The 24,903-nt window shown below is 35.4% G+C and overlaps 1 protein-coding gene across 1 annotated transcript; it reads left to right on the top strand.

Moving 5' to 3' along the window:
* The first annotated feature begins 217 nt into the window (after positions 1-217).
* Positions 218-24,423, top strand: LOC138348706 (uncharacterized). The gene is made up of 2 exons (XM_069298278.1): positions 218-601; positions 24,355-24,423. The coding sequence occupies exons 1-2, from the start codon at positions 218-220 to the stop codon at positions 24,421-24,423; spliced, it is 453 nt and encodes a 150-aa protein (XP_069154379.1).
* The last annotated feature ends 480 nt before the right edge of the window (positions 24,424-24,903 follow it).

Genomic DNA, 24,903 nt, shown 5'->3' with positions numbered 1-24,903 from the left:
CTATCACTCAACTATTGATATGGCCTAATTTGAAGCATTGTATGGGAGGAGATGTAGGTCTCCCATTGGTTGGTTTGATGCATTTGAGGTTAGACCTTGGGGTACGGACCTTTTGAGGGATTCATTAGAGAAAGTAAAATCTATTCAAGAAAAGCTGTTAGCGGCGCAAAGTAGACAAAAGGAATATGCAGATCGAAAGGTTAGAGACTTGGATTTTATGGAGGGTGAGCAAGTCCTACTGAAGGTTTCTCCCATGAAAGGGGTGATGCGGTTTGGAAAAAGGGATAAGCTAATCCCAAGGTATATTGGTCCATTTGAAGTACTTAAGCGAGTAGGGGAGGTTGCTTATGAGTTAGCCTTCCCTCCAGGGCTGTCCGGTGTGCATTCGGTATTTCATGTGTCTATGTTGAAAAGATACCATGGGGATGGGAACTACATTATCCGTTGGGATTCAGTTTTGCTTGATGAGAATCTGTCTTATGAGGAGGAACCGGTTGCTATTTTAGATAGAGAAGTCCACAAGCTGAGGTCGAGGGAGATTGCATCCATCAAAGTTCAATGGAAGAATCGACCAGTTGAAGAAGCCACTTGGGAGAAGGAGGCAGATATGCAAGAAAGAATCCACACCTATTTACAGATTCAGGTACTCCTTTTGGCCCTTGTTTTTCTTCTTATGATCATTCGAGGACGAACGATGGGTAAATTGGTATCTATTGTAACGACCTGTTTAGTCGTTTTGAGCAGCAGATTTTATTTCTGGAAAAACTGGCAGAGACGACGGACCCCACGACGGACCGTCGAGGGAGTCTCGTTTCAAAACACTTAGAAATTCTGAAATTTGGGTACTGAAATCGACTCTCTGAACTCCGTAACGGAATGGCAGGACAGACCTCATGGGTACGATGGACCTTCACAGACTCTTCAAGGAAATTGAGTCTCTGAACTTTGTCACGGAGCAGCAGGACGGACCGTCGCAGGCATGACGGGCCGTCACAGGCTGCGTAATCCCAGGCTTAGTCAGATTTCTATAATTGTTTTGAGGGACGTTTTTGACTATTCTGGCATATAATTATAAAGTTAGTGGTTTAACATTAATAACTTAATTTCTTGGGGGTTAAAAGAGGTAACCTTAAGTTAATTAGTGGGTTATTATTGCCATCTTTTATTCTTAATTATATGCTAATTAGGGTAAAAGAAAGAGGGTTTGAATAAAGAAAATAGAAAGAACAAGAAGAGAGAGAGAGAGGATCGATCGAGAAGGGGAAAAACACAAAACTTTGGGAAATTTGCTTGCTTGATCACTAATATTCGGTGGAGGTAGGTTATGGTTTTTATACTATTCGCAGTAAACTCTTAATAGCGAATGATATGTATTGGTAGTATTGTAAACCCTTCTATATGCTTAATTGTATGCTTGCATGAATGTGATTTTGTAATTGTGAAAAAATAAGCATGATGAAGCTATTGAATCCTAAATCTTGAAAAGAAACCCTAATCTACTTTGTTAATGATGATGCCTTGGTATAAAAGAAGGCTTGATGAATGAAAGTAGTGAGATTAGGGGATTGGGTGCCACGTTCCAGTACCAGGATAGTATATATGGATCGGGTGCCACGTTCCGGTACCAGGATAGTATATATGGATGGGGTGCCACGTTCCGGTACCAGGATAGTATATGAGGATCGGAGTGTCACGTTCCGACACCAGGATAGTATATATGGATCGGGTGCCACGTTCCGGTACCAGGATAGTATTTGAGAATCGGAGTGTCACGTTCCGACACCAGGTTAGTATATGGATCGGGTGCCACGTTTCGGTACCAGGATAGAATATGGATCGGGTGTCACGTTTCGACACCAGGATAGAATGAGGATGGGAGTGTCACGTTCCGACACCAGGATAGTATATGAGGAGCGGAGTGTCACGTACCGACACGAGAGGAATAAAGATAATGAATCTTGAAAGATGCTAAATACTCAATCAAATGAATCTAATTCCCAAATGGATATGATGAGGAGACGTGAGTCCTCATTGATGTGCTTGGTGTTGTGACCAAGGGTTATGATAATTGTAAATGCTGCATGCTAAGGATATTAGTTGATTTTATGATGTTATCTGATATGTGGATGTTTGTGGTTCCACGGGTATCTGTACTTGTGGTTTTTGGATATGGGATAAAATATTTACAATAGAAGAAATGTATAATGTTGAATTTACCACAAAAGATATGTTATTAGGAATGCCATTTTTAGATAAATTTTACCCACATATAATAACAAAAACACATTGGTGGTTTACTACACCATGCGGAAACAAAATAGGATCAAAAAGAGTAAATAATAAACAACGAAAACCTATTGAATGGATAAAAGGAAGTGAAAAAATAAACCAAGAAATGGAAAATATAAGTAAGGAAGAAATATCACAATTAGAAATCATCATATTTACAATAGACAAAGTTAAAATAATAAATGAACAACTAGAACAACTATATAACGAAGATCCATTACAAGGATGGGAAAAACATAAGACAAAAGTAAAAATAGAACTAATAGATGAATATAGCATAATAACACAAAAACCACTAAAATATATCTTTGATGATTTAAAGGAATTCAAAATTCATATAGATGAACTATTAAAAAATAATTATATACAAGAAAGCAATAGCAAACATACAAGTCCAGCATTTATAGTTATAAAACATAGTGGACAAAAAAGAGGTAAAGTAGAATGGTCATAGAGTATCGTAATCTAAATGCTAAAACTAAAACATACAATTATCCAATACCAAAAAAATACTAAAAATAAGACAAATACAAGGATATAATTATTTTAGTAAATTTGACTGTGATTTAGGATTTTACCACATAAAACTAGAAGAAGAATCTAAACAGCTAACAACATTTACAGTACCGCAAGGTTTCTATGAATGAAATGTTTTACCATTTGGATATAATAATGCACCAGGTAGATACAAACATTTTATGGTTAACTATTTTAACCAACTGGAAAATTGCATTATATATATAGATGACATATTATTATATTCTAAAACACAAGATGAGCATATAAGATTATTAGAAAAATTTATACAAATAATTAAACATTCAGGTAAGCTTAAGTAAAAGTAAAGCAGAAATTATGAAACCACATATAGAATTTTTAGGAATACAAATAGATAAAAATGGAATAAAAGTCCAAACTCATATAATACAAAAAATAATCACCCTTGACGAAAATATAGATACAGAAAAGAAATTACAATCATTTCTAGGATTAGTAAATCAAGTAAAAGAATATATACCAAAATTTGCAGGACATTTAAAACCACTACATAGAAAACTCAAAAAAGATGTTGAATATTATTTTGACAACAAAGATAAAGAACATATAAAAAAACATTAAGAAATTATGTAAAAAATTACCAAAGCTATATTTTCCTGATGAAAGTAAGACATTTACATACAAAACTGAAACAGATTCGAGTGACCATAGTTATGGAGGAGTATTGAAATACAAATACAACAATGAAAAAATAGAACATCATTATTTTTTCGAAAGGATTTTCTATTTTTATTTTATCAATTTTATTTCTTGCTGTTATTTTATGTTTTGCTGTTAATATATATAAGTTTTTGCATCTTGCTGTAAATAATTTACTGCCTGGTGCTAACTCTATTCCATACATTTTCCAATATAATACTAATGATTTATATATATTTCTATCTGTTAATGCTACTCTATAATTAGCACTTATTATAAATTTAAATTTTTGGTATATTAAGTTTCCTTTTACTGCACTAATTACGTTTTTTTCTATAGGGTGTATAATTCTATCATCTGCTAAGTATATTTCAATAGGTGTATCGATTCCTTCTCTAAAATAAGTTTTTATTAATATTTATGTTCCTCCTAAATGTACATATTTTATAGGTGTTTTAGCTTTTATATCTTGTATTTCTTTATTTATTATTCGTTTATTTAGTTTAGGTATATATGCTTCTCCTCTTGCATATTTACAATCAATAATATGTTCTTTCTGACTAACTACATAATATTCTTCCTTTTGTCTTTTAAACCAATTTCTCAAAGTAGGTATTTCAAGTATTTTTCAACACTTAAGTCTAATTCTTTTCCTTTTATTTGTTCAAAAATTGTATTATCAGATATAATTTTTTGGTCTGATAACTCTTCATTTTGATAATCTTCTTTGGATATTATTTTTATATCGTCTTAAGACATTATATTTCTTCGTCTATTATATCATTATTTAGATTAATATATTCTTCTTCATTTTCTGTTTCTATGTCTGATACTTCGTATATACTATCATTTTCACTTAGTTCATAGTCTATATATTCTATTTACATATATTTGTCACTATCTATAATTATTTCTGCAATTTGCTTCTTTATTGGGTCTTTTGGTAACTTACAATCTCTAGCTATGTGTCCTATCTTTCCACAATTATAACATGTACATTGGGATATTTTCCTTTTTGGTCTATATGGTCTTTTCATTTTATAATTTTTTACATAATATTTTTGTCCTGGTTTTTTGTATTTATACATAGTTTTAGTTTTTCTATAATTTTTATATTGCTTCGGTTTTTCCTTTTTAAAATTTTTTGTTATACATCCGAACTGTGGTGCTGTTTTTTTTTACAACACGTTAAATTTTTGTTTAGTACTTTTTCCATTTTTAATTTTTTTTTTGGTTTTCACATAGTTGTATGAACCATTGATGTAAGAATTGAATTCTTGCTCCTAAAGTATCTACTAATTCTTCATCATTCCAATATTTTATTACTTTTGTACTAAATGGTTCTGGTAATTTCGTAAAATATTATTTTCTTATTTCTTTTGCTTCATCAAAAATTGTATTTTGCTTTGTAATAATATTCTTTAAATGCACAAGTGTATTCTTCTACATAACACATTTTACATATAGCTAATTTTGTCATAAGTTGTCTATTTATTATTTTTTCTCTGTTTTGTTTTCTTATATCTGTGGTCATACCTCCAAATTCACTTCTTATCGCTGGTTCATATTTATCTAGTATATCTATATTTGTTGATGATGGAGATCCATCCATTTTCTTGTCACTTCTAAGTACTTCTAATCTTTCTAAGGGTAGATTTTCTATGCATAATCTTGTTGTCCCTATAAATTTTCTTTCTATGTACCTTGGTGTTTCTGTTGTTTTTATTTTATTATCTATTAGTTGCTTAGATATATTTCCTATCCATAGTAATATCGCTTTATTTGTATCTATAACACAGTCTAGATCTAAGAAATTATATTGTTCGTTTATTGGTTTTTGTATCCAATTTTTATTTAATCTACTATTCCATATTGCGTTAGTTCTATCTGATTGCTGATAACTTTCTGTATAATAAGTTGGTGGTGTCCGTTTGGGACTAATTGTAGGACTATTTCTGGGACTATTGTCTGGAGTTTTAACTCTTGACGCACTAGGTCTATTCATATCTCATGTGTTTATTTCTAATTTGTTTGGTTTATATACCTGTTCTAGAATTTCTGTATATGTCTCACTTATATCACTTATTTCTGATTTTTGATCATTTATTGTATCTGATTCATTTTCGTTTATTTCATTTACTTCAAGATCTTCATTTAGTTTTTGTTCCATCTCTTTTATTTCATTAGTTAATTAAAGTTCTTTATCTTTTTCCTTTTGTTTTTGTTTAGCTTCATATAATAATTTTAACCTAGCTAATTCTTTTTCTAATTCACATATTCTTGTATTTTTTATTTCTTCTAAATTTTGTACTTCTTCTTTTGCTTGTATTTTTATTTTTTCAATTTCTTTTGATTTGTCTATTTCTTCATTTTATTTTGTTATTGTTATCATAGTTGTTAAACTATCTTCTAATTTTGCTTTTTCTTTTTCTAACATTAAATATAGATTCTTTCCTATTTTATTATATCTTCTTCCTAAATTTGAAAATATTATTTTTATTATCATTCCGTCTTGATTTCATATGTCTTTTCGTCTACTGCAAATTCTTCTTTGTTCATTATAATTTATGTATTCTATTATATTGTAGCCTATATTCAAGACAATCTATTTCTAGTTCTAACATAAATATAACTTTTCTTTGTTCTAATATTGATTTATTACATACTCCTTCTAAAATATTTTCTTCTAGTCTTCTTATCTATGTTGTAATTCTTGTTCTTTTTCAGCTATTTTTTCTATTAATTGTTGTTTATATTTTTCTTTGTTCATACTGTTTTTTCAAATAACAAACATATTTGTATTCTGTTTTTGAAATTATATTTATTAAATGATCTTTTTTATTGTTACTTGTTTTGATAAGTTGTGATAGTTCATATTCTATATATAAAGGTTTTAATTTTTTCCATATCTTTCGTACTTTTTTTTTTATCTATTTGGGTTCTTTTTATACTGATTTCTTTACTTGTTGTATTTTTCATTTATATTTTTTTATACAAAATTTTAAAAAGTTTACTTAATTTAATTATTGATTTAATTATTGATCTCTGAATACATCTAAATCGTCATATAAATCATACATGTCATAATATATTTCATCTTTTATACTTTCTATACTTAGTTCAGCCCAACCTTGGGTTGTTATTTCTATTACTTCATATGTTACTAATATGTCATAAATTTCTCTTTTTATATCTGTATTAAGATCTTTTAAGATATAAAGTATTAATATCTTATAGTTAACATCATCGTCTAGTAGGTAAGGATTCATTTTTATTATTTTCCACTTTCGCTAAAATTTTATTCCTTCCAACCTCTTAATGGATTATACTTATTTATTATATAATAATAATGATTTAATAATCATCTCGTCTAGTCACTACTACAATTTTCTTCTTTGATCAGTTACCTTAATAGCGCCTCAACTTTGTTTACTCCCCTAACGGCTTTATTTGCCTATCGGTTTCAACCTAAGGATGGCATAGGCTGGGCATACTTTTTATAAAGTAAAGTATTTTATTTTTAGTGTTTATTGTTTTGTGTCTGCTAAATATCAGCGATATGAAATTTTTTTTTGTAAAAGTATGTCGGCCAATAATAAAAAATAGGCCATTAGTAACAGTAAGTTTTTTGTTTTTTGTGTCGGCCAAATGTAAAAAGGCCAAGTGTAAAGTAAGTGTCGGCCATTGTGGCTAAAGGTGTAAAGTTTTTGTGCAAAAATGGAGGGCTTTCCCTCATAATAAAATCATCCCTTTCAAATACATCTCTCTCTAACTCTTAATTCCTTTTAATTTCCCTTCCACCCCACATTGGTATACCAGCAGTTTATTTGGGATAATGACAAAAGAAATAAAGCAAGCTATATCAAAGAAGATATATACAAGATAAAAAAAAAGTATATCTGTGTATAAAATAAAGTATTTTGTTTTTAGTGTTTGTCGTTTTGTGTCGGCTGAATATCAGCCATATGTAAAAAAGTATTATAAAAGTATGTTGGCCAATAATAAAAAAATAGGCCATTACTAACAGTAAGTTTTTTGTTTTTTGTGTCGGCCAAATGTAAAAAGGCCAAGTGTAAAGTAAGTGTCGGCCGTTTTGGCTAAAGGTGTAAAGTTTTTGTGTATAAATGGAGGGCTTTCCCTCATAATAAAATCATCCCATTCAAATACATCTCTCTCTAACTCTTAATTCCTTTTAATTCCCATTCCACACCACATCTGTGTATAAAGTAAAGTATTTTATTTTTAGTGTTTATCGTTTTGTGTCGGCTGAATATCAGCCATATGTAAAAAAGTATTGTAAAAGTATGTCGGCCAATAATAAAAAAAATAGGCCATTAGTAACAGTAAGTTTTTTATTTTTTGTGTCGGCCAAATGTAAAAAGGCCAAGTGTAAAGTAGGTGTCGGCCATTTTGCCTAAAGGTGTAAAGTTTTTGTGTATAAATGGAGGGCTTTCCCCATAATAAAATCATCTCATTATAATACATCTCTCTCTAACTCTTAATTTCTTTTAATTCCCCTTCCACCCCACATTTGAAATGACTTCTAGACATTTCAAGACATATAGTCGAAAAAAAGAAAAATTTTACCAGCAAATGGGTACAAGACAGAATCATTGTGGTTAACAAAGGAACAAACAAAGCTTAAAGCGAGAATAACCATGAACTCAGGAAGACTTAAAAAATAGTTACAATAGATTAAAACAGATATTAAAAACTTCTGATATTCATGTAGAGTAGCTACTTACACTTGAAAAAATCTATATTAGGGAAAATCTGTCGTAGGTATCCTTAGCTTCAACACTTAAGTTCTTCGAAGAAAGATGACTTAGCTTCAGCTCAGTTCTTTAGATAAAGAAGACTTATCTTCAGCTGCTACATTCAACATTCAAGTGAAACAAACTAGTCTGTCAAAGAAAATCTGTCCATTTATACGTAATACAATTACAAACTAAACTCCCAAAATAAAAAAAAAATCATATAAACAACACAAAAACATAAAACTCTAAATTAAATTTTTCACTGAACCACAATAATATATAAATCTTAAAGCTATAATCTAGATTGTTGATGATAAAATCTTACCTGATAAACTCTATTCCAACAACCCTAAAGCTTTAAGACATGAGGCAAGTTGATTTGTGAAGAATTTTGTTTCAATTTTAAAAAGGAAATCTGATGGAACAACAGTTTATCAAGGAATCTTTAAAGAAAACGTATTCTTCAGCTATTCAATCTTCAACAACAAAGCGCTCAGAGGAAAATCATCTTTTTCAGTTACTCTTTAGAGAAAGCGCATTGCTCTTTGGTTCTTTAGTTGAATATAATGTTCTTCAGCTGAAGTTTGACAGAAATGTGATGAAAATCGTAGTACAAATTAATTTTTTTCCGTTCTTCAATCCTCTTCTTCAATTCTTGCAAATGGTGATCTTCAGCTAAAAATGGAAGCTTCAGCTGATGGTTTAAGAAATGTTACCTTTTTAGTTCTTTAGGTGAAAATAATATTTCTTTAATTTTGGCCCAATAAATGGGAGGGAGATCATGTTTAAATGATATAATGTTTGAGGGAATATAAAATTTTGGTGAAAACACTAACGCCACATTTTTAATGTGTTGTATTCACAATTATAAAAATAACACACTTTAAAAGTGTCGCCATTTATGTAAACACTTGTTGCCAACTATAACAACACTTATAAAGTGTAGGTTATCCCATCAAAGAATACACTTTAGAAGTGTTGTTAATATTAGTTTAGCTAAAAGTCAAAATCTTTGCTTACACTTTAAAAGAGTTCCCAAGAGCATCTTAGGAAACACTTTATAAGTGTTGTCCAGATTTAGTGTGGCCGTAGACCTAAAATGCTCTAGTGTCACATGTCATTCATACATACAAGACTAAGAAGATTTAGCATCCTAAGCCAAGACATCTAATATTAACATTGATACATTCATTTACTAAGGAACACAAGTCTACCAAGACAATGCACAACATACTTCACCTTAACACATATTACATGTCATTATTTAAGCACATAGAAATAACCATTATTATCTTTACATCATCCTATACAATATCATATCATCTTAAATATAAACATCATAGTCTCATATGTTCAAGTAGGAATAACCATGCATTAATGATGCGCTCATACTTACTTCTCAAATAATAAGTAAAGCGATTGTATCAAGTAAAGAACCCAACTAATGAGGTTGGGATCGTTCCCACTAGGAAAATAGTTTAGACTTAACTTTATTCTATTATTACTATTATTTATTCCATTATTTCCCTAGAAAACAAAAGACAATAAAGGGGGGGGGGGGGGTTATTTCTAAATTAATGAAAATAATTACCTAAATTAAAGTAAAAAATTAACAGATTCATATTTTGGATCTTAATCAATTAATAAAAGTAACTAGGGCTTAAGTGTTTCCACAGGCTCCTAACTTGATAATTCTAACTATAACAATTCTTGCCTAGTACTTTCATGTAATGTGATAAGTTATGTTTCTCTAAATCTTTGGTCCGGAATCTAGAATATTTCACCCCGCACTTTTGTCCGAATACGTGTGTTGCTATACTAACCATTTCTTTACCTCAAATTAAGCATTGTATTAGATATTTGACTAAGTTATTACTTCATACAATTCGAGACTAGTCTATTAGATAGTGTACACTAAACCTATGTTGATAATTCTTTTACTATTATATACCTCCTTGGTACGACAAGTAGCACTAAGACGAGTTCTAACGTTTGCCATCTAAATAAAAGAGTTATCAAAACATGCAAGACACCATTCTAGAATTCCTATTTTAGTTAGATTTTACCTATTTATTCACTCATTATTCCCAAAACCCTAGTTATGAAGTTTAGTTACCATGGTTATAATCACCCTATTCATATATTTAATATAAGAACTCAAGCACACACTTTAATGAGAAAGAATAAAATCCAGAAATTCACTAGATTAATCAACAAAAGCACCAACAATTTATTACAGAAAAAGTGTAACAATTACTGAAATTAATCTTTCAATACTTGAACAAGAGAACAAAAGATTATAAACAGTCCAACTCTTCAAAGTCTAACCCCAAAAACGAGGTTTTCAAACTATTTATAATAAAAACAAAAACCTAATAAAAGAAGAATTCTAATAACTGTAAATCTGTCAAAATGCGTCTGCGTCGATGGACCTCATGATAAACCGTCGGGGTCATGATGAACTATCATGGCCTCCGTCGTTCCATACATCAGAAATTCATCTATTACTTTCTTCATTGCCCTCAATGAATTTGTATGACAGACCATTCCAAGCACGACGGTCCGTTGAGGGTCTATGTTCCATTATACTTTAACTTCTTGGAATTTGGGTACTGGGATTACTCTCTGATCATCACGACGAACCAGCAAGACGGACGATCATGGCTATGACCAGGGCCAACACATTATTCCCAGAAAAGATTAGTTGGGGTGATAAACAAAGGTCTATTTTAAGCTCAAATCATTTGGATCAAAGAGGGATTAATTTCATTCGTTTTTTATATCTAGGCTAAAGATTGGCTATATTTAACAAGGGCCTATCATCCTTTCCTAATTGTCTATAACAATTTACCTTTAGCAGGACTAACCAGGCAAGTTCTAGCTTAGTAAAAATAGTGGCCTATTAAAATTTTCCTCATACTCACTTAAAATCTCCTTACTCTACCGGATTATCAAAACCTAGTTTGAGTCTTAGACTTAGGGTAATGCAGTGGTGTATCTCTATGTAGATCCACACATTTATAAATTTCTATGCCTAGCCATGAATCATTTTCATTACATCAGGATATCATTTTTGTTTTAACGATCATGATTATGTACACAAGATATATACATGCCGGTTAAACAATAAAAATAATAAGTCTCTTCGCGAAAAAGAACTTAGGCAAGAAAACACCAAAAGAGGATCGTGAATCGGGATACCCAGACTTCACCCTAGCACTAACTTTCCATTTACCCCACCCTCAACCAAAATATAATTTAATGAATATAAGTCATTTAGGAAATCTAGAAACCAAAACGTCCAAGAAAATCCATAACGTCTAGAAACCAGTTTAATGAGGTGGAAAGTTCCTTAGCCTATTTGACTAGCTTTTAGAAGTCGTAAAAAGATGAAAATTTGTGTATGTGTGTCTAACATGTGTTTAAGTTGATTAATGGTTGAAATTTATTTGTACATTTCCCCAAGGACCAACCAAAGGCTTTTCAAGAGGACCGTTGCATTTTGGGGTCAAGAGTGTCTGGGCAATATGAACCCATGAAGGGAAACGACAGGACGTTTCCATTTTAGCTAATGGTCCATTTATTTAATTCTCTTAACTTACCTGCGGATGTGTTGCACGGAAGGGGACAAGGTCGTCGACTCACAGATGGACCATTAGTTGAGGTTTCCTCTATGAAGGCCTCATTTTTTACACATTTTAACTTAGTTCCAATTAATCAATTAAGGGGTTAGGTCGTTAGTTGGGTTTTAAGGTGAGTCTATCTTAATTAACACCCTTTATAAAGACCCTAACCCCATTAAATGTAATGACCTGTTTAGTCGTTTTGAGCAGCATATTTTATTCTGGAAAAACAGGCTAAGGCGACGGACCCAACGATGGACCGTCATGGGCACGACGGACCGTCGAAGGGTCTCGTTTCAAAACACTTAGAAAAACTGAAAATTGGGTACTGAAAATCGACTCTCTGAACTTCGTAACGAAATGGCAGGAAGGACCATCACAGGTGTGACGGACCGTCACAGACCCTGGGTGGAAATTTGGGTCTCTGAACTTTGCAACGACCTGCAGGACGGACCGTCGCAGGCACGACGGCCCGTCACAGGTTGCACAATCCCAGTCTGGGTCGGATTTCTTCATACGTTTTAAGGGACGTTTTTGACTATTCTTGCCTTAATTATAAAGTTAGTGGGTTAATGTTAATAAGCCTAATTACTTGGGGGTTAAAAGAGGTAACCTTAAGTTAATTAGTGGGGCATTATTGCCATCTTTTATTCTTAATTATATGTTAATTAGGTTAAAAGAAAGAGGGTTTGAATAAGAAAAATAGAAAGAACAAGGAGAGACAGAAAAAGAAAGAGAACGAGTAGAGAGAAAGAGAAACGAAGAGGATAGCAAGGATTTTTAGAAGATAGCTTGTTGATCGCAATTCTTCGGTGGAGGTAGGTTAAGGTTTTCATGCTTTAATAGTAAACTCTTAATAGAGAATGATATATATTGATAGTAATGTAAACCCTGCTATGTGCTTAATTGTATGCATGCATGAACGTGATTATATAATTGTGATTATATTAAGCATGATGAAGTTATTGAATCCCAAATCTTGATAAAAACCTAATCTCTTTTTAATGATGATGCCTTGGTAAGGGAGAAGGCTTGATGAACCTTTTGATGAGATTGATGATGCCTTGGTAAGGGAGAAGGCTTGATGAATTGATAGAATGAGATTAGGGGATCGGGTGTCACGAACCGACACATAGAATTAGGGGATCGGGTGTCACGAACCGACACTTAGATTTAGGGTATCGGGTGTCACGAACCGACACGTAGAATTAGGGGATCGGGTGTCACGAACCGACACGTAGAATTAGGGGATCGGGTGTCACGAACCGACACGTAGATTTAGGGGATCGGGTGTCACGAACCGACACGTAGATTTAGGGGATCGGGTGTCACGAACCGACACGTAGATTTAGGGGATCGAGTGTCACGAACCGACACGTAGATTTAGAGGATCGGAGTGTCACGTACCGACACAAGAGGATTAATGAATATGAGGGAGCGGAGTGTCACGTGCCGACACAAGAGAAATAAAGATAATGAATCTTGAAAGAGGTTAATATACTCAATCTAATGAACATGATTCCCAAATGAGTATGGTATTGAGGCTTGAGTCCTCATGTGTGAACTTGATGGTAATTGTTAATGATATAGTGCTTGTTGTTGCTACATGTTGAGTATCATAGTTGATTTTATGATATTACCTAGTATATATTGTTTTCTATTTTGAGTTGGCCGATGATATCTACTCAGTATCCGTGTTTTTTACTGACCCCTACTTTTATGTTTTCTTCTTGTTATTTGTGGAGTGCAGCAAACGTGCCATCGTCTTCAACTCAACAGTAATTCAAGCCAGTCTTACTACATCAGAAATTCAGGGTGAGCTGATGCTTCTTGCTTGGACTGGATCTTCTTCTTCATGTCTTGATGCCTTGAACTTCCGGCATGGACTAGCTTCTTATGTATTTTTTTTAGCTTTTAGAATACTCTTAGTTTAGTCATTCGATCGTAGATGTTCTTGTGATGATGACTTCCAGGTTTTGGGGAATAATAGATGTTGAATTTTAGAAGTTAATGAATTGGTCTTTATTTAATGAGTTTAAGTCTTCCGCATTACTTTCTGGTTATATTATATTGAAATGTTAAGGTTTAGATTGGTTGGTTCGCTCACATATGAGGGTAAGTGTGGGTGCCAGTCGCGGCCCGGTTTGGGTCGTGACATTAAACTAATCTAAGCTCTCATAACTTTCAAACTCAAACTCTCTTCCCTCTCCCTTCTTGGTCTCTCTAGTGAAGAACTCCATTGAAGACGAGGGTAGAGGATTGTTTAAGGGATGCATAGAGTCAAGTTTCACCATCAATTGTAATCAATTAACCTCTGATACTTTTTTTCTTAAATGGTTCTATCAAATTCATTTGAAAAGTTTTGTTTTCAAATGGGTCTTTTCCAATCTCGAATTCCACAGTGTGAATTCATTTGTTTATAATTTATTTTGGATATTGGGAATATATTAACATATATTCTAAAGTAATTATCATGTATATGTTGAGATATTGGTCTACTTTGTATAATATGACCTTCACCCCTTAACCCTAAGTTATGTTCTTGATATGAATTATGATAAATTTGTTTAATTTACTTGGTTATTGGTTGAACTACTACTAGAGGATTTTGTTATATTAATAATTAATGAATTAGGGGAAGAGCAGCGGAAAGAGGCCGTGGTAGAGGTCGTGTGAGGACGTCCTCTAGGGGAAGAGGACGAGCACCTAGTCCATCTGATACTAGGGCAGTGACTCCTCCACCGCCTGAGGAGGTAATAAGAGAATGGGAGGATGGGGAAAATGAACAAGTGCAGAATGAGGGATTGCCACCCCAGCCTACCCCAGAGATGATAAATCAGGTGCTCGCTTATCTTAGTGGGTTGTCCGATCAGGGTCAGGCCCCTCCAGTGTTTTCTGCACCAACACCTCCAGTTTTAGAGGTACAACATGCAGCCACTATGGCTCCTCGTATGGATGCCTCATTGGACATAGGCACGTTTCCACGTCTGACTACTGGGCCTATAATGACAAATGATCAGCATGAACTTTTCAGTAAGTTCTTGAAATTGAAACCTCTGGTCTTCAAGGGTGCTGAATCAGAGAATGCTTATGATTTTCTGGTTGACTGTCACGAGCTACTACACAAGATGGGTATAGTAGAACGATTTGGTGTGGAGTTTGTGACTTATCAGTTTCAAGGGAACGCCAAAATGTGGTGGCGGTCACATATTGAGTGTCAACCAACAGAGGCACCACCTATGACTTGGGCCTCATTCTCTAGCTTGTTTATGGAGAAGTATATCCCCCGAACTTTGAGGGATAGGAAAAGGGATGTGTTCTTGAGCCTAGAGCAAGGTAGGATGTCGGTCAATGCATATGAGGCTAAGTTTCGTGCATTATCCCGGTATACCACCCAACTGTGTTTCAGTCCACAAGAGCGAATTCGCCGGTTTGTGAAGGGGTTGAGGTCAGAATTGCGGATTTCGGCCTTACAGATAGCGGCAACGGAAAAATCCTTCCAAGAGGTGGTAGACTTTGTGATAGAAGTGGAAGCAGTGAAGCCAGACGACTTCACTACGACATCGACATCAAAAAGGTTTCGAAAGGGAGGTGAGTTTAAAAGTGCTTACACTAGAGGACAGGGTTCGGGAAGTTACTCAGTCCGACCAATTCAGTCTTCACTACAGACTGTAGTTGGGGGTCCACCTCAGACCGGTCAACACTTCTCCGAGAGACCTATGCTTGACTCCAGAGAGTGTTACGGATGTGGGGAGACTGAACATATTAGGAGAAATTGTCCAAAACAGAGTTACAGACCCCCAATAGCTAGAGGTAGAGGTGGTCATGGTAGAGGCCGTTTTTCTGGAGGGCGTGGTGGTCGAGGAAATGGTGGTCACCAAAATGGACGAGGTGATGGGAAAACTGGAGCCACTACATCACAACATTGTAGGGGCAACGGACAGACGAACGATAGGGCCCATTGTTACTCTTTCCTTGGGCGGTCTGAAGCGGAGGCATCTGATGCCGTCATCACAGGTAATCTTTTGGTTTGTGATTGCATGGCTTCTGTATTATTTGATCCCGGATCCACATTTTCTTATGTATCTTCCGCATTTGCTAATGGTCTTAATTTACATTGTGAATTGCTTGACATACCTATTCGTGTTTCTATTCCTGTGGGTGAGTCTGTAATAGTTGAAAGGGTGTATAGGTCTTGTCTTGTAACTTTTGTGGGGAGCAATAATTATGTAGACTTGGTTATCTTAGAAATGGTCGATTTTGATGTAATTCTGGGTATGACTTGGCTTTCTCCGCAATTTGCGATCTTGGATTGTAATGCTAAAACGGTGACGTTAGCCAAGCCTGGGACAGATCCGTTAGTGTGGGAGGGTGACTACACTTCCAATCCGGTGCGTATCATCTCCTTTCTTCGTGCTAAGAAAATGGTTAGCAAAGGGTGTTTAGCTTTCTTGGCACGTCTCAAGGATGACACTACCCAAGTACCTTCGATTGAGTCGGTTTCGGTAGTCCGCGAGTTTTTGGATGTGTTCCCTGTAGATCTTCCTGGTATGCCACCAGATAGGGATATTGATTTCTGTATTGACCTTGAACCGGGTACTCGCCCCATTTCGATACCCCCTTATAGAATGGCTCCCGCAGAGTTAAGAGAGTTAAAAGCCCAACTTCAAGAGTTGTTAAACAAAGGCTTTATTAGACCAAGTGCATCTCCTTGGGGTGCTCCGGTTTTGTTTGTAAAGAAGAAGGATGGGAGTTTTCGAATGTGTATAGACTACAGACAACTAAACAAGGTAACCATAAAGAACAAGTATCCTCTTCCCCGCATTAATGATCTGTTCGATCAGTTACAAGGTGATTGTGTCTTCTCTAAGATTGACTTGAGATCCGGTTATCATCAATTGAAAATACGGGCAACAGATGCGCCAAAGACTGCTTTTCGAACGAGGTATGGGCATTACGAATTTGTAGTGATGTCTTTTGGACTTACTAATGCCCCTGCTGCGTTCATGAGCTTGATGAACGGGATTTTTAAGCCATATTTGGACCTCTTGGTGATCGTATTTGTTGATGATATATTGGTATACTCAAAGAGCAAGAAGGAACATGAAGAGCATTTGAGAATGGTATGGGAAATGTTGAGGGAGAAAAAACTTTATGCCAAGTTCTCTAAGTGTGAGTTTTGGCTAGATGCAGTGTCCTTCTTGGGGCACGTGGTTTCTAAAGAAGGAGTGATGGTGGATCCTTCTAAGATTGCGACAGTAAAGAATTGGGTAAGACCTACTAATGTGTCAGAAATAAGGAGCTTTGTTGGGTTAGCTAGCTACTACCGCCGATTTGTCAAGGGATTCTCTTCTATTGCTTCCCAATTGACGAACTTGACTAAGCAGAATGTTCCATTTGTATGGTCGGACGAATGTGAGGAAAGCTTTCAGAAGCTCAAGACTTTGTTGACTACCGCACCTATCCTTACCTTGCCAGTAGAGGGTAAGAACTTCATTGTTTATTATGATGCATCCTATTCTTGTTTGGGTGCAGTACTAATGCAAGAGAAGAGTGTGATTGCTTATGCTTCAAAGCAATTAAAAGTGCATGAACGTAACTATCCAACTCATGATTTGGAATTGGCTGCGGTAGTGTTTTCATTAAAGCAATGGAGACACTATTTATATGGGGTTAAGTGTGAGGTCTACACGGATCATCGTAGCCTTCAGTATGTCTTTACTCAGAAAGATTTGAACTTAAGACAGAGGAGATGGATGGAGTTACTAAAGGACTACGATATCACTATCTTGTATCATCCGGGAAAAGCGAATGTTGTGGCAGATGCATTAAGTAGAAAAGCGGGAAGCATGGGAAGTCTAGCTCACTTGCAAGTTTCTAGACGACCATTGGCTAGAGAGGTTCAGACTCTGGCTAACGACTTGATGAGGTTAGAAGTAAATGAGAAGGGAGGATTTTTAGCTAGTGTGGTGTCAAGATCTTCTTTTCTTGACAAAATTAAGGGAAAACAGTTTGATGATGAGAAACTAAGGCGAATCCAAGATAAAGTATTGCGAGGGAAGGCTAAGGAAGCACAAATCGATGAGGAAGGTGTTTTGAGAATCAAGGGAAGGGTATGTGTACCCCGCGTCGATGATTTGATCAACACTGTTCTGACAGAGGCTCATAGTTCAAGGTATTCTATACATCCGGGTGCAACCAAGATGTATCGTGACCTAAAGCAACACTTTTGGTGAAGTAGAATGAAGCGTGATATTGTTGACTTTATTGCCAAGTGTCCAAACTGTCAACAAGTAAAGTATGAACACCAAAGGCCCAGAGGAACACTTCAGAGAATGCTTATTCCTGAATGGAAGTGGGAGAGAATTGCAATGGACTTTGTGGTTGGTCTTCCCAAGACATTGGGAAAGTTTGATTCTATTTGGGTAATTGTTGATAGGTTAACTAAGTCTGCTCATTTTATTCCGGTTAAGGTGACTTACAATGCCGAGAAGTTAGCCAAGATCTATATCTCAGAGATCGTTCGATTGCATGGGATTCCACTATCCATCATATCAGATAGAGGTACGCAGTTTACTTCTAAGTTTTGGAAAACATTGCATGCGGAATTGGGTACTAGGTTGGACCTTAGTACTGCGTTCCATCCCCAGACCGATGGTCAGTCTGAGCGAACGATTCAAGTGTTGGAAGATATGCTTCGTGCATGTGGGATAGAGTTTGGTGGCCATTGGGATAGCTTCCTACCCTCAGCGGAGTTTTCATACAATAATAGCTATCACTCGAGCATTGATATGGCTCCATTTGGAGCATTGTATGGTAGGAGATGTAGGTCCCCCATTGGTTGGTTTGATGCGTTCGAGGTTAGACCTTGGGGTACGGATCTCTTGAGGGATTCGATGGAGAAGGTGAAATCTATTCAAGAAAAGCTTCTAGCGGCGCAAAGTAGACAAAAAGAATATGCAGATCGAAAGGTTAGAGACTTAGAGTTCATGGAGGGAGAACAAGTCTTGCTGAAGGTTTCGCCCATGAAAGGGGTGATGCGGTTTGGAAAAATGGGTAAGCTAAGTCCAAGGTATATTGGACCATTTGAAGTACTCAAGCGAGTAGGGGAGGTGGCTTATGAGTTAGCCTTGCCTCCAGAGCTGTCCGGGGTACATCCGGTATTCCATGTGTCGATGTTGAAAAGATACCATGGGGATGGAAACTACATTATCCGTTGGGATTCAGTTTTGCTTGATGAGAACTTTTCTAATGAGGAGGATCCTGTTTCTATTTTAGATAGAGAAGTTCGCAAGGTAAGGTCAAGAGAGATTACATCCATCAAGGTGCAATGGAAGAATCGACCCGTTGAAGAAGCCACTTGGGAGAAGGAGGCGGATATGCGAGAAAAATACCCACATTTGTTTACAGATTCAGGTACTCCTTTTCGCCCTTGTTGTCCTTCTTTTGATCATTCAGGGATGAACGATGGGTAAATTGGTATCTATTGTAACGACCTGTTTAGTCGTTTTGAGAAGCAGGTTTTATTCTTGAAAAACAGGCTGAGGCGACGGACCCAACGACGGACCGTCGCAGGGTCTCGTTTCAAAACACTTAGAAAAACTGAAAATTGGGTACTGAAAATCGACTCTCTAAACTTCGTAACGAAATGGCAGGATGGACCGTCACAGGTGTGACGGACAGTTATAGGTTGCGCAATCCCAGTCTGGGTCAGATTTCTTCATACGTTTTAAGGGAAGTTTTTGACTATTCTTGCCTTAATTATAAAGTTAGTGGGTTAATGTTAATAAGCCTAATTACTTGGGGGTTAAAAGAGGTAACCTTAAGTTAATTAGTGGGGCATTATTGCCATCTTTTATTCTTAATTATATGTTAATTAGGGTAAAAGAAAGAGGGTTTGAATAAGAAAAATAGAAAGAACAAGGAGAGACAGAAAAAGAAAGAGAACTAGTAGAGAGAGAGAGAAACGAAGAGGATAGCAAGGATTTTGAGAAGATAGCTTGTTGATCGCAATTCTTCGGTGGAGGTAGGTTATGGTTTTCATGCTTTCATAGTAAACTCTTAATAGAGAATGATATATATTGATAGTATTATAAACCCTGCTATGTGCTTAATTGTATGCATGCATGAACGTGATTATATAATTGTGATTATATTAAAAATGATGAAGTTATTGAATCCCAAATCTTGATAAAAACCTAATCTTTTTTTAATGATGATGCCTTGGTAAGGGAGAAGGCTTGATGAACCTTTTGATGAGATTGATGATGCCTTGGTAAGGGAGAAGGCTTGATGAGTTGATAGAATGAGATTAGGGGATCGGGTGTCACGAACCGACACGTAGAATTAGGGGATCGGGTGTAACGAACCGACACGTAGATTTAGGGGATCGGGTGTCACGAACCGACACGTAGAATTAGAAGATCGGGTATCACAAACCGACACATAGAATTAGGGGATCGAGTGTCACGAACCGACGCGTAGATTTAGGGGATCGGGTGTCACAAACCGACACGTAGATTTAGGGGATCGGGTGTCACGAACCGACACATAGATTTAGGGGATCGGGTGTCACGAACTGACACGTAGATTTAGGGGATCGGGTGTCACGAACCGACACGTAGATTTAGAGGATCGGAGTGTCACGTACCAACACAAGAGGATTAATGAATATGAGGGAGCGGAGTGTCACGTGCCGACACAAGAGAAATAAAGATAATGAATCTTGAAAGAGGTTAATATACTCAATCTAATGAACATGATTTCCAAATGAGTATGGTATTGAGGCTTGAGTCCTCATGTGTGAACTTGATGGTAATTGTTAATGATATAGTGCTTGTTCTTGCTACATGTTGAGTATCATAGTTGATTTTATGATATTACTTGGTATATATTGTTTTCTATTTTGAGTTGGCCGATGATATCTACTCAGTACCCATGTTTTGTACTGACCCCTACTTTTATGTTTTCTTCTTGTTATTTGTGGAGTGCAGCAAACGTGCCATCGTCTTCAACTCAACAGTAATTCAAGCCAGTCTTACTACATCGGAAATTCAGGGTGAGCTAATGCTTCTAGCTTGGACTGGATCTTCTTCTTCAAGTCTTGATGCCTTGAACTTCCGGCATGGACTAGCTTCTTATGTATTTTTTTTTAGCTTTTAGAATACTCTTAGTTTAGTCATTCGATCGTAGATGTTCTTGTGATGAAGACTTCCAGATTTTGGGGAATAATAGATGTTGAATTTTAGAAGTTAATTAATTGGTCTTTATTTAATGAGTTTAAGTCTTCCGCATTACTTTCTGTTGATATTATATTGAAATGTTAAGGTTTAGATTGGTTGGTTCGCTCACATAGGAGGGTAAGTGTGGGTGCCAGTCGCGGCCCGGTTTGGGTCGTGACATTAAACTAATCTAAGCTCTCATAACTTTCAAACTCAAACTCTCTTCCCTCTCCCTTCTTGGTCTCTCTCGTGAAGAACTCCATTGAAGACGAAGGTAGAGGATTGTTTTAGGGATGCATAGAGTCAAGTTTCACCATCAATTGTAATCAATTAACCTCTGATACTTTTTTTCTTAAATGGTTCTATCAAATTCATTTGAAAAGTTTTGTTTTCAAGTAGGTCTTTTCCAATCTCGAATTCCACAGTGTGAATTCATTTGTTTATAATTTATTTTGGATATTGGGAATATATTAACATATATTCTAAATTAATTATCATGTATATGTTGAGATATTGGTCTACTTTGTATAATATGACCTTCACCCCTTGACCCTAAGTTATGTTCTTGATATGAATTATGATAAATTTGTTTAATTTACTTGGTTATTGGTTGAACTACTACTAGAGGATTTTGTTATATTAATAATTAATGAATTAGGATGTATTATAGTCCTATCTTTGACAGTTCTTGAGAAGTTGATCTATGTTATGAAATATGTTGTAAATTAACCTAAGTATGTTATCTTAAGCTATGACTATTATTGAATTATGATGTTGTGCTTCCTTTAGCCTTTTCATCATGTTGGTCCTGGAGTTATGATGATGTTATACTCTTATTGGTTTTAATTAAGGGTTGATAGTAAGACCTTAATGATGAGTCATAATGTAGGCTTGATATGTCTTGTACTACCTACTCTTTACTTCAATTACTGTATATTGTGATTATGTCATGATATTGTATTGGGATTTATAGGGTTTGTATGACATTGAATTGAAATGGCTTGACTATGGTTTGTGAGTTGTTGGCTTATGATGTAAATGTTATATGGATGGTGAATGATTTACAAATGTGCCTTATCATGAAGTAACATGTAAATGTGCTTATCTAACTTATATGAATTGTAATGAATGAATTTAACTCAAGCAGTTCTTATTGAGCTGTGATGATGATGATGATATTTAATCAATGGTTAGGCCCTATGACCTACAGTAAGCTATAATGATTAATAAAGACATTTCTAAAGGGAGTCTAGCTTAGAACCGAGTGAACTAGAGTGAGGAGTGTCCCTTCCTACATAGAGAAGGTAGGATCACTAACATACTCTTGAGATTAGAAACTACAATACATGTAGCATAAAGAGGGACCCAACTATATCTCCTAGTTCTTTAACTATGTTTCCCTCATAGGAATACTATCTAGTAGATCCATGTAGTTTCTATATTCATGTTTTGTTAGTACCTTGGAAAGTAGTCCACATTTTTTTTGGTGTAAGGTTTCATGACACCGAATTCCACATTATCTCATTTTGTTTATGTCGGTGAAGGGAAGATGTTCCCTAAGGTAAAACGAATCACATTATTAAACTCTAACAAATATGACCTAATTTGTTTAGATTAGTATATGTAGGGTTATGGGACTCTACCTATACATTGCACTAGTTAACCTTAAGGGATGTCTTGGGATTATGTTTTTATGTATGTATATGATTTTAAATGTAAAGGATATAGATATGATTATCTTACATGTTATTGACACTATGTGACGATAGTTACTCCTATAAACATGTAGTTGGTCTATAATGCGAAAGTATGATATTTTGCACTCGTAATGTTATGTCAGGTGAGGTTAGATATTGGTTATGGTTAATTATAGGTTTACTTTATTAAGTAAGTTTATATGGCTTTGCTTGGTTATTGCACAAGTAGACTTAAAGAGGGTCATGATTGATGGTCTTACTTTGGTTATGTTATAATGAACTCTTATTCCTTCTTGTTGAGGTAATGACTTGATCGTAGAGTGGTTGGACTGTAGGTCTAACTACGTGATATTCATGTTTACTTGACTAGTTTGATGTTTTTATTCTTATGGTGTACATGCCTATGAGTTAATGATTGTGTTTTATGAATTGGTATGGTATTAGTGAATGAGCATAAAAGTTTTCAAATTCATTTTTTAGCATGATTCTATAGTATGAGTGCGTACGGATTCATACTTAGTACAGTAACCCCATTTCTTCCTTTTCGCAAACATTTTAGGTTCCAATCGTTTAAGGGATTTTTAAAGACGACTTGAACAATACTTGGATTTTTTAATCATCTAAGTAGGTGATATACCATGGTTTCACGGTATTTTTAACGTTTTTTACTAATGTTTAGTGTGTGTACAAAAGCTTTTTTTATTGATTTTTATGTAGGTTTCTCTTTATTTGCATCAAATCCGTCTAAAGATGAACGCAGATGTTTTTGAGCAAGAAATGCAGAAAAGTTACCACCTACGAAGATGGTGACAGTCCGTAGATTGCATCGTAGTGAAGCTTCTGAAGGAAGATGGGGAAGTCTGACCTAAGTGTGGGATTATGAAGTTTATGAAGGACCTTCATAGACACGAAGGTCCGTCCTGCTTATTCGTCGTGATGATAAGAGATTAGTACTAGTACCCAAATTCCAAGAAGTTTAAGTGTTATGGAACGGAGGACCTCTACTGGGAGTTGTGCTTGGAACGGTCCATCATACTTGTTCATCGAGGGTAATGAAGAAAGTAGCAGAAGGATTTGTAATGTATAGGATGACAGAGACTATGATAGCCCATCGTGACCATGACGGCCAGTCAGAAGGTCCGTCGAGTCGGACACGTTTTGACAGATTTTCAGCAATTAGAGTCCTTCTTTTATTAGATTTTTGTTTTTTAAAAGAGTGAGAAAAACCTTATTTTTAGGGTTAGACTCTTCGTGGTTACACTTTCTGTTAGTATTCTCTTTGTTATTATACTTTTTGATCATTATACTTCTGCAGAATCTTTAGTCCTCGATTAATTTCAGTAGTTGATACACTTTTTGTATAATAGAATCATAGGAACAATCCCAACCTCATTAGTTGATTTCTTACTTTATATGACCGCTTTACTTCTTATTTGAGAAGTAATTTTGAGCGTATCAAGTTTTGGCGCCACTGCCGGAGAAAATATTTTTTAGATTAACTCAAACTTATTAATAAAGTTTAGTAAATATTTTCTTAATTTTACTTTTTTATTGTTATTGATTCTTGCAGAACTATCTTCCTGGTATGCCAAATACACGGAGAGGAAGAGGACCCTTGTTTCCCTACGATCATGATTAGAGCTTATACTATGCAGTATGAATCAAAACTTGGGTATTAACGTTGATGATCCAAACCGGAACATCCCAGCTCCGGTTGATGTTCATGGACAGTTATTACCCGATACTCCGGGTGAATGTCAACAAAGGGGATAAAATCCCGCTCCACGTTCTCAAGAATACTAAAGAGGCTAAGATAATATAACAGACTATGATGGGACACTTGTATTGCCCCCTGTACCACAAGGCCACACCATTGTGGTAACTAGTAGTCCGATTCAAATTCTCACTACCAGAGGTTTGTTTTCATGGCTACCTTCTGAGGATCCACATGCCCATATAGCTATGGTAAGGGAAGTGTGTAAAGGTGTGTAGGGAGGCCTGATTTGGATTTGGAAGTAATAAGGCTAAGAGTCTTTCCTCTCTCACTGATGGTAGAGGCTGCTACTTTGTTCCCTAAGCTCCGTTATAACTCTATTTTCGCATAGAACCAACTAAGGGA

This window comes from Solanum lycopersicum, chromosome 5 (genome assembly GCF_036512215.1).
Source record: "Solanum lycopersicum chromosome 5, SLM_r2.1".
NCBI lineage: Eukaryota > Viridiplantae > Streptophyta > Magnoliopsida > Solanales > Solanaceae > Solanum > Solanum lycopersicum.
This window is presented reverse-complemented; position numbering and strand designations above follow the sequence as displayed.